This window comes from Schistocerca serialis, chromosome 5 (genome assembly GCF_023864345.2).
Source record: "Schistocerca serialis cubense isolate TAMUIC-IGC-003099 chromosome 5, iqSchSeri2.2, whole genome shotgun sequence".
In the NCBI taxonomy this organism is placed as follows: domain Eukaryota; kingdom Metazoa; phylum Arthropoda; class Insecta; order Orthoptera; family Acrididae; genus Schistocerca; species Schistocerca serialis.
The window spans coordinates 345,565,082-345,581,656 of NC_064642.1; the positions used below are offsets into that span (position 1 = coordinate 345,565,082).

The following is a 16,575-nucleotide window of genomic DNA, read 5'->3' on the forward strand; positions in this document are numbered from 1 at the left end:
ATGTCAAACCCCACTTTTCTCTGTGGTAACATACCAAGGACACAAAAAATCACACGAAGATAATTTGAATCTTCAGTTTCTACATTATACAGTAGGCAATGATTACATCTTCTACAAGTATCTTGTAAGAAAATGTTGGCAGATATTAGACTTTTTGTAGGTCAGGATGATTTGAAAGTATGACAAAACTGTTGCAAAATACAGGAAGAATAACAAAAAAATCTATGCACGGTACCACGACTGGCAGCGGACTGCAAATTCAATGATGATTTATATCCAGGAACATTTAAATTTGTTTTGAACACAGATGGTACATCACTAGAATCAAACTATAATAATCAAGTTTCTAAACAAGTGCTCAAAGAAATACAATATGGGATGAGTATGGGAAAGTAAGTGTCAGACTATGATCCTCTGATACAATCCTTGGAAGACATATCTTAATCTGTACAGGAGGTAGCTTACATAACTGATTTAGACAGTAAGAGTATAGTTCATACAGTTTGGATCCTCAAAAAAGATGAGTGAGCAGCTGCAGAAGTTACACTAAAGTACAGTCAGAAGTTCATTTATCCAGAGGCAAGATAAATGGTCGGTCAAGGATCCAGTCACTACTATTGGCATGCTTATCATGTATACCTCAATCAGAGTAACAAAGTGACCAACACTCAAGGATGGGAGGGAGCAATATAATTAGTTCAGGTTTCTCAGTGTACAGAATATGGTTGACGCAACAACAACTGAGAGCTTCTGGTTCTGTTATATTCACATGTTGCCCATAAATGTGCATTATTGGGTTCGCTTAGCAGATTGATAATAGCCTTATGAATTTTCTGCTCACTTCTGCAAATTAGTTTACAACACATCACCGTGTACAATAAACATGGCACATGGCGAAGCAGTGCAAGCAATGAAAACAAATCCTGAGTGTTATGATACCAGCTGAAAATGTCTGCAGCTGAGTACAGCAACTGACGCCTGAGGTAGCAGTGTGATATGACAGTAGTGATCACAATAGAAGGCAAGTCCAAGCACATTCTCTGATTGGCTGTTGCTATGATAGCTGTATTGTAAACTAGCTGTCAATCACTCCACTATTCTGATCCAGGTAGAAGTATTGCAATGGTAGAAATAGAGAAATGAGGTAACATATGAAAGTATGGACATAATTTGAAGTGTGTTTATGATATTGATACAATCAGTATTGTCAGAAACATATACAGTACTTGGTGGCATAAAGGAAACTACTGTAGAGACACATATTATATACACTATCTAGAATATAAATTAATATTTTGCAAGCAGCTCCACCATTCACATCATGAACTAAAGATGGAGTCAACATTAATTTGGGGCATCTACATATTCATTTCAATGTATTAATTTGATAAGCCTTATGGATTGTGAAATATGATAACTGTCATTTTGAAAACTGCCATGATTAAGTTAATAGACCACTTTCTTAATTTATTTAACTGGATTATAACACTAACTTTACTTGTGTGACTAAAAACCAAAGGAAAATAAATGCTGGTATCAGTGGATACAGATTTCAGAAAGCTTATAGTTCTTTGTTTCCAAGCAGGTGCAGTTGTACGTTTGCTAATAAATACAACAGCTGAAAACTGTATTTCAATTGCCAAGTGGCTATTAATGGAAGGCATTTTTAACAGACATATAAGCAACACTAACTATGGAGCTCTATGTCCATTTCAAGCAGAATGCACACTTTTATGCCATCATATTACCTGGATAACGAAGATACTTCATGTGCTTTTATGGGCATTAAACGAGCAAATATGTCAGATCCTGTTACTTCTGGATCACTAACATTAAACATAATGCCTTTTACAAGAGGTGCACCTTTAAGCTCTGAAAGAATGTCCAAGGGTGGGACCTCTTCACGATACATAATCTCATTTTCATTTTTCGCTGCCCTTTTCTTTCGTTCCACAACAGCATATGTGAACGTTAAGGCTTCATTTATTGCCTGTGTAAGAAAGAATAGTTTATTTAAGATATAGCAGTTATTCAGCACCTGTCCCATGACAACGTAAATACTTAAAACACTAAGAAAAGAAAAAAACAGAAAACCAACAAATTATGAGAAGAACTGATGACCAGTAATTACCTTTGGACACCAAAATGTATAATACTGCTGACAGACAATCCAAACAAAAAAGTAAAAGCAAAGTGGAATATTATGAAAAGGGAAAGAGGGGCAAAACAATTATATGCACAAATATAGAAATTAAACACAACAATGAATTGATATCTAACTCTGAAGCTGTGAAGAACATAATCAACAAATTCTTTTTGAGCATTGCCAAAAAATTGGTGAACAATAATCCAAACACAAAACATGAATAAGCAAACCAGAAAAATCACACACATACAGAGTCAATATTCATTACTACAATCATTATACAGGATGTTGCAAAAGCCATCAAAGAGTTGAAAAATTCTTATTAAGCTGGAATTGATGGTATTCAAGCAACTATCATCAAAGGTTATGCGTGTAATATTGCTGAACCACTAACTCATCTCTGTTACTGGTCTTTCCTGGCAGGTACCTTCCCAGAAGCACTGAAACTATCTAAAGCAATCCCTGTTTTCAAAAAAAGCGATGATAAGGACATGAACAACTATGACTTATCATAATTTCATCCTTTTTTTTCTAAGGTATTTGGAAGAATTGTACATAATAAACTGACTGGCTTCACAGATAAAAAAAGTTTACTGGGTTATCCCAACATGGGTATAAAAACAATAAATTTACAAAAACGGCAGTATATGACTGCATTAATATCATACTAGATCTGTTACATTCAATACAACCCAATAAAGATTTTTGACACAGTGGACACAAATATTGCTGGAAAAAATTGAACAGTACGGTATCAGAGAGCTCACAAACAAATGGACTAACTCATTTTTAAGCAATCACACACAGAAAGTCAGCACAAAATACACTAACAAACATCCCAGTTCAATAACTGAAATCCCACCTAGTACTAAAACTGTTAAACAGGGAGTGCCACAGTATTGAGGTCTCTACTATTCCTGCTGTATATTAATGACCTGAACCTGAATGTAGATGAACACACAATCAACAAAACCAAAAAGACAGTTTCTGTGAACTTCTACTCTTAAAAAAATGCAAGCAAACCCCTCTCAACCACTTGTGACAGAAAAAAACCAACCAACTGTTATTAATGGAGTATTCAAAAATTCCTAGTCTGTGGGTACAAGATAACCTGGAAGGGAATAAACATACTGAAAAAGTAAATACCAGAATAAATACTGGCTGCTATGCAATGAATGTGCTGAAATAATGTGTTGGCAGAAAACAGTAACAAGTACAAACTACATGTACATACAGGTCCACCTAAAATATGAGGTGATATTCTGGGGAAATTCTACGACTGCCCTGAGCACTTTCAGAATCCAGAAGAGAGGTATGAGGATCAGTAATGGAAGCAAACTCTAACAAACTCATCTTCATGAAGCTGGAGATCCTACCACTGCTCTGTCTATACATTCTTGAGACTGTAAATTTTTAAATAATCCCATAGTGCCAACTAAATCCAACTTAAGAAAAATAGTGGAATACACAAACACAACACCAGAATAAACTCAAATCTGCATGTATTACATTCAAACACTGAATTTTGTCAAAGGGAGCATTCCACATGGGCCTCCAGCTGTTCAAAAAGCTTCCCCCATACATGCAGTCAACTGAAGTTAACACTCAATTCAGTAAAGCTGTGAAGTCCTACTTGCTGTATCACTGTTTTTACTCTGTAAAAGAACACCTAGAAAAGTAATCTTGCTTTTAATGTTTAAGTGTAAAACATGGACTACGTAGTGAACATCATTTAGTCAATCTTTTGCAATTCACTAGTCTAGTCAGCACCATGTAGGTGCACAGGTGTGTGTGTGTGTGTGTGTGTGTGTGTGTGTGTGTGTGTTTTGTGTTATTTTACTCTACCTCATCAAAGGATAACTCCAAAAGCTAGCAAAGTTTCTCTCTTTTGTATGTACCTGTCAACAACTCAATGAGTCTGCTGTTTGGTGGGTGGTCTACTTTAATCCTAAAGTATTTATATTCAATAAGAATTTTCCTACAACATTTATGTTGCAATGTATTATGATACCATAATCTACCCACAATATATGTTAACAATGTTAGCAAATTTCCTTCAACATTTGTAATACACTGTGTACTATCAGATCACATGGCTTAAAAAATAAACAGAAGTATATAAAAGTACAAGTAAAAGGGACACACTATGTTACCTTCAAAAACTATGACTTCCTTCATTGGGGAGGATGAGGGATGTGTTGCGGAAGGTGAGAGAGACCCACAAGTAGTGAAGACAAGACTCAGAAAGCAAGTGGCTACTGCCTACCTTTGCAATATATGGAATATTTACATTTATACATGACTACTGGACATTCCTTAAGCTTTAATGATAGGTTACTCTTCTTGTAGGTTAATAATTTATCAGACACATTGCAAATGTGGTAAGTGGAAGACAAACTCTTGAAGCTGACACTTTGCAACAAGCATAGAATAACTAGGTCAGACATACAATTTATCAGTTCATGAAGACATATTGAAAAAAATAACTGTTTGTGGGTACATCCACTGTGATGTACATCACTGATGTACATTAAGTGGAATACCTGTGACTTGACCAAAGACTTTAGCGTGTTCTTAGCTTCCAAGCAGAACAGATGTGTATGTTTTACTGTAAATGATCGTGCTCATAAGCATTATTATTGTTTCTTACTACATCACACCTCTATTATATCACACCTGCTGTATAATCTCACTACATGTTGATGTTTGAGATGTCTTCCATATTTACATAGTTTATCACTCATTGAACCAAAGTCAGTTTTTTCTTTTTCTTTTTTTTTTTTTTTTTTTTTTTTTTTTTTTTTTTTTTTTTTTTTTTTTTAAAAAGCCATGCACTTAAGTTTAGCTACTTAGGTAAATAATACTTTAATATCTAACAATGGAATGTCCAGGATGAAATAACAACAGTATTATGAAAAGGATAGACTACTACTCACCATATACAGGAGATGCTGAGTCACAGACAAGTACAATAAAAATATTGCTATACATTTTACCTTTACCCTTTTGTGAAGTAGGAAACACACAAATTCACACACACACACACACACAAACACAAACACACACACACACAATGACCACATCTCTGTTGCTGGTGAGTAGCAATCTGTCCTTTTCATAATACTGTTGACACTTTAATATGTATAACATACCTCAATATTATCCATTCCTTTTGAAAGTCTGACAGCTTCTTCTAATTTCTCTGCTGCTGCTTGGTAAAAAGTAACTCGTTCGCCCATTTTCTGCTGTTCTTCTGCCTGCTGACCATGGTACAGTAGAGAGATACATGTGTGGTACACCATTTTGAATTTCGCATAACATTTCCAATTCTGTAACAAATTAAATAATAAAAAATTGTTATTGAGCAGAGAATAAAATATAAAAATAATTAAATAGGAATTTATAGAAAATGACTATCCAAGTCTTCGTTTCCACATCAATTCATATTTTATTTATTACAAATACAAAATATAATTTATTGTCATCACATGAACAATAAAAAATAATCATATGAAGTATAAGAAAAAATGAAAATCAAACAATAGAAACTCCTGGATGGAATATCAACAATGTAAGGACTGCTACTTAACCATAAAGATGACACATTCAGCAGAAGACAGGCACAACTAAAAGACACTTACACATTAGCTTTTGGCCTTCATCAGAAAAACACACACGCACACACACACACACACACACACACACACACACACACACACATACACAGGAAAGCAAGCACACCTCATGCACACATGAGCAGCTCAGCTCAGACCAGAAGATAAGAAAAAGTTTTGAACATGTTCTTTTATCTGTTGTCCTACAATTCCAAGTAATTTTATGATGTGTCAGTTATGACCTGTAGATTAAAACTGAAGAAACTGCAAAAAGGTGGGAATTTAAGGAGATGGGACCTGGATAAACTAAAAGAACCAGAGGTTGTACAGAGATTCAGGGAGAGCATAAGGGAGCGATTGACAGGAATGGGGGAAAGAAATACAGTAGAAGAAGAATGGGTAGCTTTGAGGGATGAAGTAGTGAAGGCAGCAGAGGATCAAGTAGGTAAAAAGACGAGGGCTAGTAGAAATCCTTGGGTAACAGAAGAAATACTGAATTTAATTGATGAAAGGAGAAAATATAAAAATGCAGTAAGTGAAACAGGCAAAAAGGAATACAAACGTCTCAAAAATGAGATCGACAGGAAGTGCAAAATGGCTAAGCAGGGATGGCTAGAGGACAAATGTAAGGATGTAGAGGCCTATCTCACTAGGGGTAAGATAGATACCGCCTACAGGAAAATTAAAGAGACCTTTGGTGATAAGAGAACAATTGGTATGAATATCAAGAGCTCAGATGGAAACCCAATTCTAACCAAAGAAGGGAAAGCAGAAAGGTGGAAGGAGTATATAGAGGGTCTATACAAGGGCGATGTACTTGAGGACAATATTATGGAAATGGAAGAGGATGTAGATGAAGATGAAATGGGAGATATGATACTGCGTGAAGAGTTTGACAGAGCACTGAAAGACCTGAGTCGAAACAAGGCCCCCGGAGTAGACAATATTCCATTGGAACTACTGACGGCCGTGGGAGAGCTAGTCCTGACAAAACTCTACCATCTGGTGAGCAAGATGTATGAAACAGGCGAAATACCCTCAGACTTCAAGAAGAATATAAAAATTCCAATCCCAAAGAAAGCAGGTGTTGACAGATGTGAAAATTACCGAACTATCAGCTTAATAAGTCACAGCTGCAAAATACTAACACGAATTCTTTACAGACGAATGGAAAAACTAGTAGAAGCAAACCTCGGGGAAGATCAGTTTGGATTCCGTAGGAACACTGGAACACGTGAGGCAATACTGACCTTACGACTTATCTTAGAAGAAAGATTAAGGAAAGGCAAACCTATGTTTCTAGCATTTGTAGACTTAGAGAAAGCTTTTGACAATGTTGACTGGAATACTCTCTTTCTAATTCTAAAGGTGGCAGGAGTAAAATACAGGGAGCGAAAGGCTATTTACAATTTGTACAAAAACCAGATGGCAGTTATAAGAGTCGAGGGACATGAAAGGGAAGCAGTGGTTGGGAAGGGAGTAAGACAGGGTTGTAGCCTCTCCCCGATGTTGTTCAATCTGTATATTGAGCAAGCAGTAAAGGAAACAAAAGAAAAATTTGGAGTAGGTATTGAAATTCATGGAGAAGAAATAAAAACTTTGAGGTTCGCCGATGACATTGTAATTCTGTCAGAGACAGCAAAGGACTTGGAAGAGCAGTTGAATGGAATGGACAGTGTCTTGAAAGGAGGATATAAGATGAACATCAACAAAAGCAAAACAAGGATAATGGAATGTAGTCTAATTAAGTCGGGTGATGCTGAGGGAATTAGATTAGGAAATGAGGCACTTAAAGTAGTAAAGGAGTTTTGCTATTTGGGGAGCAAAATAACTGATGATGGTCGAAGTAGAGAGGATATAAAATGTAGGCTGGCAATGGCAAGGAAAGCGTTTCTGAAGAAGAGAAATTTGTTAACATTCAGTATTGATTTAAGTGTCAGGAAGTCATTTCTGAAAGTATTCGTATGGAGTGTAGCCATGTATGGAAGTGACTCTGTAATACACTTAATACAGTTAAATTATTTGCCAGCACAATTCTGTATGGAATCGAAGATACAATTGACATATTAGTAACACACTAACTTAATTTATATCTAGTTAACTTGTCACTTCATTGTACACAACATTTTGTATAAAGCGTACCTGAGATTATAAACCTTACTACAGCGACATGGAACCACTTTCTTATATTGTTCTCATTCTTTTCATTAAAAATGAATGTGGGTACTCTTGGCTTCTTCTTTTAGAGTTATCATTCATATAAAAATTGAAAGACAGCTATGAAATAACACTATGTATTCTATACGGTATCCAGGAAGTAGGAACGAATATTAAAGTGGTATAGAACATACAAAATTTATTGGATTTACTTTTTTTTTCTTCTTTTACTAACACATTAAGCATCAAGTAATTTCTCCCATTTATGAAAGAAAAATTATATCCTCCATACAACCACCCAAGGCCACACAGCAACAAGCAACACATTCACTGACGTTCTCGATGACGCATTCACAAACATCTGGTGGGATGTCATTAATAACCCTTTTAATTTCATGCTTCAGTTGATGCACTGTTTGTGGTTTGCTCACATACGCTGCTGATTTCACAAATCCCCATCAAAAAATGTAACAAGGCATAAGATTGCATGATCTGGCAGGCCATTCCTGGTTGTCATGCAGAAAGATAATTTTTTGAGGAAACTTTTCATTCAGTAGAACAGTTGTTTCATGGAATGTGTGACATGTCACACCATCTTGTTGAAACCTAAAATCGTCATTTTCACCAATATGAGGGAAAAGTCAATCAGAAAGCACATTTTGGTAATGATCACTGTTCACGGTGACAGCAGCTCCCCACCATTTAAAAAAAAGTACAGCTTGATCACTCCTCCTGCACAGAACCCACACTACACAGTTGTGCATTGTAGATGCATCTCATCTTCCTCAGTAACTCGTGTATTTCCATTACCACAAATTCTGCAGTTCTGCTTATTGACGTACCCAAGTGCACCTCATCTGAGGTTGTTGTTGTGAAGTTCTCACTCTCCACCTGTCAAGCCAAGACCCATCGAGCAAATCGATGTCTCTTACCACAATCTGCAGGCTTCAACTCTTGTGTAAGTTGACTCTTGTACACATGCATTTTCAGATCTTCTGAAAGGACTTCTACAGTGAACTTGGTGAGCTTGTCGGCAAACTGATTTTCTGGGGCTTACGGTCAAACTGACAAGTGTTCTTGTGTTTGAACGGAATGTGGTCAACCTGTTTTCTTGACATTTGAAACAGAACCCATGGTCTCAAGCTTATGGATCAACTTCTGAACTGATGATTCAGTTAGAGCATCATTACATCTGTCACATGCTATTCACGAACTGTTGCTGTACGACTTTCACTGTTTTTGTAGTAACTTTCAATCACATGGATATGTTGCTCGGTGGGCATCTGCTCCATGATGAAAATAAACATCAAGCAACAATGCTCACCACACGAATGCTATCAGGCTACTAATGGGAAAGATCACGGATAACAAACATAAAAAAACCACAGCTTCCAACTGTCATATGGTGAAATGGCACAAAATTTAAATTCAAATTCCCAGACACCCAGTAAAAGATATGGTCAGAATTAACATGACGCAGTTACGGCAAACTCCTGTGGCACAAGAATATAGTGCAACAAATGTCATCTTTAATCAACTAGAATTAAACTTGCTGAAATTAAACAGGAGTCAGTGGGATGGAATCAGTGGCAATCTACTGGTATGAAATATTAGTGGAAACTATTTGGAAATGTTGAACAAGCTCTCAAGCTCTGATTTTTTTTTCCTTTTTGAGTACTGGTATGACATAAATTTTCATTTGTCACAAAATACTCATTATTACTTTATTTCCTTCCAGTGACTGATAAAACAACTTTCTGTGCAGTTAATATCTTATATCTGATTAATATTCATTTGCAACATTTCCATCTACCCAACAAATATATCTTACCATCCTCCATTACTCTAACAATACAACTGTCCATATACATCCTCATAATCAACTGCTTTTCTCTGATTTTTTAAATAACTGCAGACCAACTTACACAAAAACTGTTTCATTTTGTAAGATGCAAAGAAATGGGCTAACTTTTCAATTTGAACTGTCTGATACCAAGCATGTGTTTTTTTTAATGTCTAATACACTTCCAGTTTTGAAACATGCAATATACTTTCATTAATGATTCATTCGATACAATTTAGATCATAGCTGTTGGAACATTATCTTTCAGTCAAAGGTAATTTTCCTCATTTATGATTTTCACATCAGAGTTAAACATAAAATTTCATAACATAAGTCTATTCCTTCACTTTTAAGGACATGAACATGAAAAGGAATAAGTAGGTCCTAATTGCATTTATTAGCTTTAGTTTTTGTTTTATTTTCTCTAAGAAGTACAGAATGAAAAGTTAGAGATGTTTCAAAAAGATTACAATCATAACTGGAGGATTAACAATCATAATTTATTATTCATCATCTCAGGTAGGCCTTCTTGACTGAAATAAATTAAGTAAATTCACTGGAAATAATGTATTTAAAGCAAGGTACTTAAAATTAAGAATATAAACAAAGACTGCATAAGCCATTCACCCCAGAAAGTTGAATAGCAAAAACAAAATTAAATTAAAAGAAAGGCCACTATCTTGTAACACATAAATTGAAAAGTCAGGAAACATACACAAGTAATTTAACCAACACCTATTTTGAAACTTGTAAAACATGTCATTGTTCTGGAACATATGTGAAGTTATAAATAGCATGAAAGAGCACCAATTTAGCCAGTTCTGTTTGTGATTTCTTTCGAAGTTATTTCTTTAGTTATTATGAAGCATTACTATGTAAACGACACACTCAGTTGTTAAATTATCTCTTCCGGCAACTTCTTTTGTGAACAGTTCTTTGTAACTCAGACTGTTTTATCAACATGTTTCTGGATGAAAACACTGGAATAAATTGTGTGATGAAGAGCCAAACTGTATTTCAGTACTTTATGCCAATAGACCTGGATGTTTCACAGTATTACTCATGAAGGGCAAAGCCATCCTCTAGATGGCTGCTACCAAAGAAAGACAAGTAAATTCAGTAATTGCATATAATGCATTTATTGTGAACATTGTACATTAAATGCAGCATCAGGGTTAATCAGCATGCTTGCACGATAAAACAATGTGATATAAGGGCTGATGTCACATAGTTGTGTTATGATTTCCAGTGGAAAGATTCTTTTTTCCTTTTTCAATTACTCTAATGCCCTGCAACCCATTAATTTTAAATTTTATCATCATCTTTATCATCATCATCATCATAAAGCACTTGCTACATTTCTTCACTTTAAACCACATTAGTAAAGAAGCAGACGACCCAATCGTAAGATAACAGGCGCACCTGCCACTTAAATTAGAATTCCTGTATGAGGAAATGTCAAATTTATCCACTCCACACTCCATTGGTACCTAAATACAATATTTCAAAACCTGCTGCTCTTGAGTAGCCTCTTGGAAGTTACTGCCATGAGAAAGAACATGTTAAATTTATGATACTGTCTCTGATATTCCACTGTACTCTGCCACAACTGTCTACTTTGAAACACATTGCTGTTCAACATTCAGCAGTGACAGAATGAGTTATGTACTGTTAGCACAGTTCAGATTTGCATGGAAATAGAAAGTAATGCAGGCCATGGGTTATCCTAAACAAATGTTCAATATTTAGTGCTACCCAATATGTGTTAGTTTTGGCAGCAAAGATAATATTGAAGATTTTTATAGATACTTCTGTCAGTAAAGCACTAGTACAAGAAAATTAAAATCAAAGTATCTACCAGGGCCAATATTGGTATACCTCACAAAAAGTGATTCCCCAGCCAAAAACTGCTCCTGTCAGTTATTTAGTAGAGGTTTGTACCTGTCATACATTTTTTACACAATGAAACAAAAATATGCATTAAGCATATAGTAAAGACAGAAGGAGCACAGCTCTATAAAGTGACAAATTACATTCTTTTGAAATATTTTACACTGATAAAGGTATAAAAGAGAAAAACACTTAAAAAGTCTGAGTAGTTGTTCGATCATTGACCTGTGCCTAGTTATAGACTGCTCTAACATGAAATACAGGTAGGCAGCAGCTCTGGCAAAACTTTCAACAACAAACCGAAAATTTGCAATATGTAGTTTTTATGTGGAAACTCTTAATGACAAAACATCTGGGCCATTACAGACTCTCTATGAGGATTATACTGCTTATACCTGGGAAAAAAGTTACAGCGAATTACATGTATTGTCTCAACAAAACACAACTATTGATAGAGGAATCAATATCAATCGAGCACACATCCAAAACTACAGGAGTCACCTGATTTGTAACTTATTGATGTAGAAGTAAAGAATACAGCTTGGAAGTACAACCTAATGAATCAAATGTTCAATATCACTGCCATTTTGGTTTACAACTTCTTCAAGTCACACACATGCATTTGTGATGATTCTTCAACACTAATCTTCTGGAATGGCACGGCAGAACTCCACAATGATGGCCCTAAGTTGTACTGCATTTTTGGGTTTTCTATGGGACCCTCAAAGGAAGAAATCACATGGGTTAGTGTCCAGGCTGTGGGGTGGCAACATTCCTCCTACCGCATAACATTCTGGAAATATGTTTGACAATATCCTAAGGCCAAGTCTTTTGTGTAGGAAATCAAGCACAACGCTGGCAGTGTGGGGGTGTGCTCCATCCTGCAAGAACCATTTTGTCTGCAATGGAAGACATGAGGCCATGAGTTGAGGAAAGAATTCTTTTTGCAGCAAGTGTAAATAACAGTCACCGGTTACTGTAGCATTGAAGAAGAACGGACCGATGATTCCATGTCTTGACATTGCGACAAACACGCACACTTTCTCTCTGTAGGCGTCTTTCGTGTGGAATATTTTCGGAGGTTCACGTGCCCACACTCGAACGTTCTGTTAGTTTACAACACCTTTCGCGTAAAAATAAGCTTCGTCAGAAAACCATGTGTCGTGTAGCACTGCCTCTTGGTCTTGCTTGATTGCTCACTTTGCAAACCACAGTCTCCACTCCTTATTTCTCACAGTAAGCTTATGTGCCACAGTCATCTTGTATGGATACAAGCAAATGTTGGATTGAATAATTCTTTTTACAGATTGGCATGAAATTCCCAACCTGGCACTGGCTCTTCCTGTTGATTTACTCGGACTACGAGTCAAAGCCACTCAAACTGCTTCAATGTTTTGCAGCGAACATAAGGTATGTGCATGTGGCTGCTGACACTCCAAAACAGACCCAGTAACTTCAAATTTTTGATGTAATCTGCTTTCTGTCTGTGTGCTGGGAGCCCACCGTGTGCTGAAATGAGCATGAAACCTTCCCTGTGTCAATGTAACACTGTTTGTTGCCACGAACAGTAACACAATCTTTGTCTTTTGTGCGATGGTCAACCATCCTTTGTCCGTCATCGTGGCAAACAGAAATGGTAGACTCACAACAGAAGCGATGACTCACAATGAAATCTGGCATAATTTCCATGAACTGCATAAAGTTGAGCACACAATCTGAAAGCTATTGCCCCAATAGTATACTTGTAGGATTAAAATTCAATCAGGTGACTTATCGTGCACCACCCTGTATGTTAGCATGTATTACAAAGAAACATTTTAATAGAAATGTATCACGAAAAAGATGAAAGTTTGTCAATAAGGAAAGCAGAGATAAAGCCTTCATCACTCTCCAGCGTGGTGCAAACACGACAGGGCTTTAATAAGTGCTGCAGCCCCTGCCTATTGCCTATGTACAGCCATCAATCATACAGTCATGTACCATGGTTTGCTGCATTTCCTGCCTGCTCACAGTTCTTTCCTCTGAACATCAAACACACAATGGATTGCTCACAACTGAACATAAAGCAGTCATTGTGATGCCCTATGGTGCCAGCCTCACCACCAGAGGCATAAACATTGCCACAAACTGTACTGCCATTATGGCACTGTCTTGAGTCTGTGAGTCATGAACCTCACCAGGTGGTTCTTCTAGTTGCCACCAAATAACTTTACAGCCATCTTTCTCCTTCTTCACTCCAGGCGTACACTGACCACGCCTAGCAATTCCTCAATCAAAGTTCTCATCATCGAGCCAATGAGGGGGCTCTCACCACAGTGTACGTAGACTACACACATCCTTGAGCAATGAGGGCTCACCACTGGCCAAGGCCTAAAGTACCAACCTCTTACCACTGACCAAGGCTCCACAAACTACAGCCATTACTGAGCACACCATCCTCATCACTGCCTGTGGCCTCCCCAGACAGCATCCATCATCGAGTAACCTACACTCACCACAAACCAAGGCCTCACCCATGGACTAGAAGCTTGAGCCAAATGGTGCAACTCATGTCTCCAAAAATCTTAATATCATATTCCAGCTACTGGACTTAATAAACATACAAATTTTTTACTACTGGGCACTTCAGTTGTAGCATGTTATTCCCTTTCAGTCACACACTGAACTAAATATGATCCTACTGAGCTTCGTATGCCCACCCATTCCCCTGTCCTATCAGCTGGCTCAACTTGCCAGTTAGAGAGAGCATAAATTTACTACATACAGCTGCCTGAAAATGTAGATGGTCATTTGAGCATTATGTATTAAACAATGGCCAAGTGCGTATTTTCATTAACTGTGATCTGAGCTGTTTTTGGCTTTTTGATGTATGTGTGGACATAGTAAGCAGGTGACATTTGAAAATTATCAAAAGTTAACTATATTAGCATCAAATCCTCTGTTCTTGGTATTGCAAGGCTGGTTGGTGACACTTACAATGACATTTCACCTCTTTGAATCCAGGGGTGCACAGGGAGTGTCATATAAAAATAATCAAAAAGAATTGTCATCAACGTGAAAAGGAAAATTTTTGCAACACTAAGCTGATTGGGAAGAGTTTTGATGATCTGTCATCTTTAGGGATTACTGGAGACGAGGACTGAAATGAGCTGGTGCAAGAATAATTGAAAAAGAGGGCCGTTACTGTCATTCCCTACTGTATACACACTTTTAAAACTTATGAATAAAAGGAGGTTATTTTTACATGACAGACAAATTTTATTATTTTTACAGATGTAATATTGGGTGAATATCAAGATGTGCCATGGGAACAAAACTGCATTAATAATAATTAAAAATTATGTGTGCTGTAGTGCACTTTTTGTATTTTTCACTGCAAAGTGATGGCATATGTAAATATCCTCAACTTGTAGGATGAGATCAGTCACTAACAAGTTTTGAGTGAATGGGAAAGTACTGTTCAGCACCTGATGTGGATGCTTGCCTATTGTCTGATAAGATGAAGCAGTAAATGTAACTGATTCAATGTTGATTTAAAAAGGTTCTCATGCCTTATTCTGGATAAAAGTGTGACAAAGTCATGTAGGAGGCTAGCGACGATTCTAGTAAACATTAGTAGATCTCTAGTTAAGTGGGCTAGGCCACATAAAAGGTCATACAGCATGTAGAGAATTACTTTATTGAACACAAAGTATGCACAATGCATTTTGGAATTATTTCCATCTTCAGAAATCTACTCAAGTGCAAAGTAGCACAAGGACAAGAGTGTTACTAGTTGTGTTTGTAACATGAATCTGTCATCTCATGTTACATACAGAACTGGCAATGCTCTTGTCCTTGTGCTACCTTTGCACTTGGGTGACGTTATGAAGATGGAAATAATTCCCTAATGTGTCATGCATACTTTGCAATCAATAGAGTCATTCTTCATCTGCTGTATGACTTTTTATGTGAGCTACCCAGCCTAACTACAGAGCTATACATACTTATTCTAGATAACCAGCCCTTGTCTATCATCTCAACCAGCAGCTACATCCTACAGCTTTAACAACATCACCTGATGAGCAACAAGTAAGGCGAGGGGCTTAGGAAGGTTAGGACTGACCCCCATAAAATTGTGTTTCCCCTAACGATGAACCATATGTAGAATACTGTAATATAACATTAGATTCTGTAACTAGAAAACCAGGTTCATGATGCAGACATTGCATTAAAACCTTAGGATTTATGCTCTGACACTTAACTGAGCAACTACCAAGCCAAACAAGTCTCTACCATAACAATAAATTAGAAGGGTCACAAATAATTGAAAAGTGAGCTCAAACAACCACAAACAACATTCAGCTGATGGTGAGCAGAGAAGGGCAAGAAGATGATTGCAGGATACATGAAGATCTTGGTGAGGAAAAGAGGTATCTGAGATTGCTTCTTTCACTTTCAAGCAGGAGAACTTAACAATCACTGAATAGAAACAAATTCACCGATGGTGGACAGGTACATAAAAAGCAGAGAGCATTACTCTTTTATATTTTGAGCTCCTTTCGAATGTGCCCTTACATGTAATTTCTTGTTTGCTTGCTGCTTTTACAAACAGCCTTTAAATAATGGACCCAACAGTGCATTTAATTAACCTGACTGGTTCTCACTTTTATTATCATTCATAACAACATGATGACCATCTTGTCTATAAGAAAACATATTTGTAGACTGCACCTTACAGGTGAGTTCTGACTGATTTATATCATAAAGTATGTTTTGATTAATTGGTCACAGAATACATGAGGTTTTCTAGTAAATGACAGCATTACACATTTGGCTTATACAACATATGGCTATACTGTGGTTCACTGAGTTTCATATAAATTTCTCAGGATCTCAGTTTTCCCATTTTCTTAATTTCTTAATTAACAACCTATTCGGGTAAA

The 16,575-nt window shown here is 36.7% G+C and overlaps 1 protein-coding gene across 1 annotated transcript in view; it reads right to left on the bottom strand.

The window, feature by feature from the left end:
- Positions 1-16,575, bottom strand: part of LOC126481308 (tyrosine-protein phosphatase non-receptor type 23-like) — a 169,966-nt gene that overhangs the window by 24,069 nt on the left and 129,322 nt on the right. Inside the window, exons 6-7 of the mRNA XM_050104964.1 lie at positions 5,299-5,475; positions 1,749-1,990 (exon numbers count right to left, since the gene is read on the bottom strand). Of these exons, the coding sequence (XP_049960921.1) occupies positions 1,749-1,990; positions 5,299-5,475 (419 nt within the window). The remainder of the gene's footprint in view (positions 1-1,748; positions 1,991-5,298; positions 5,476-16,575) is intronic.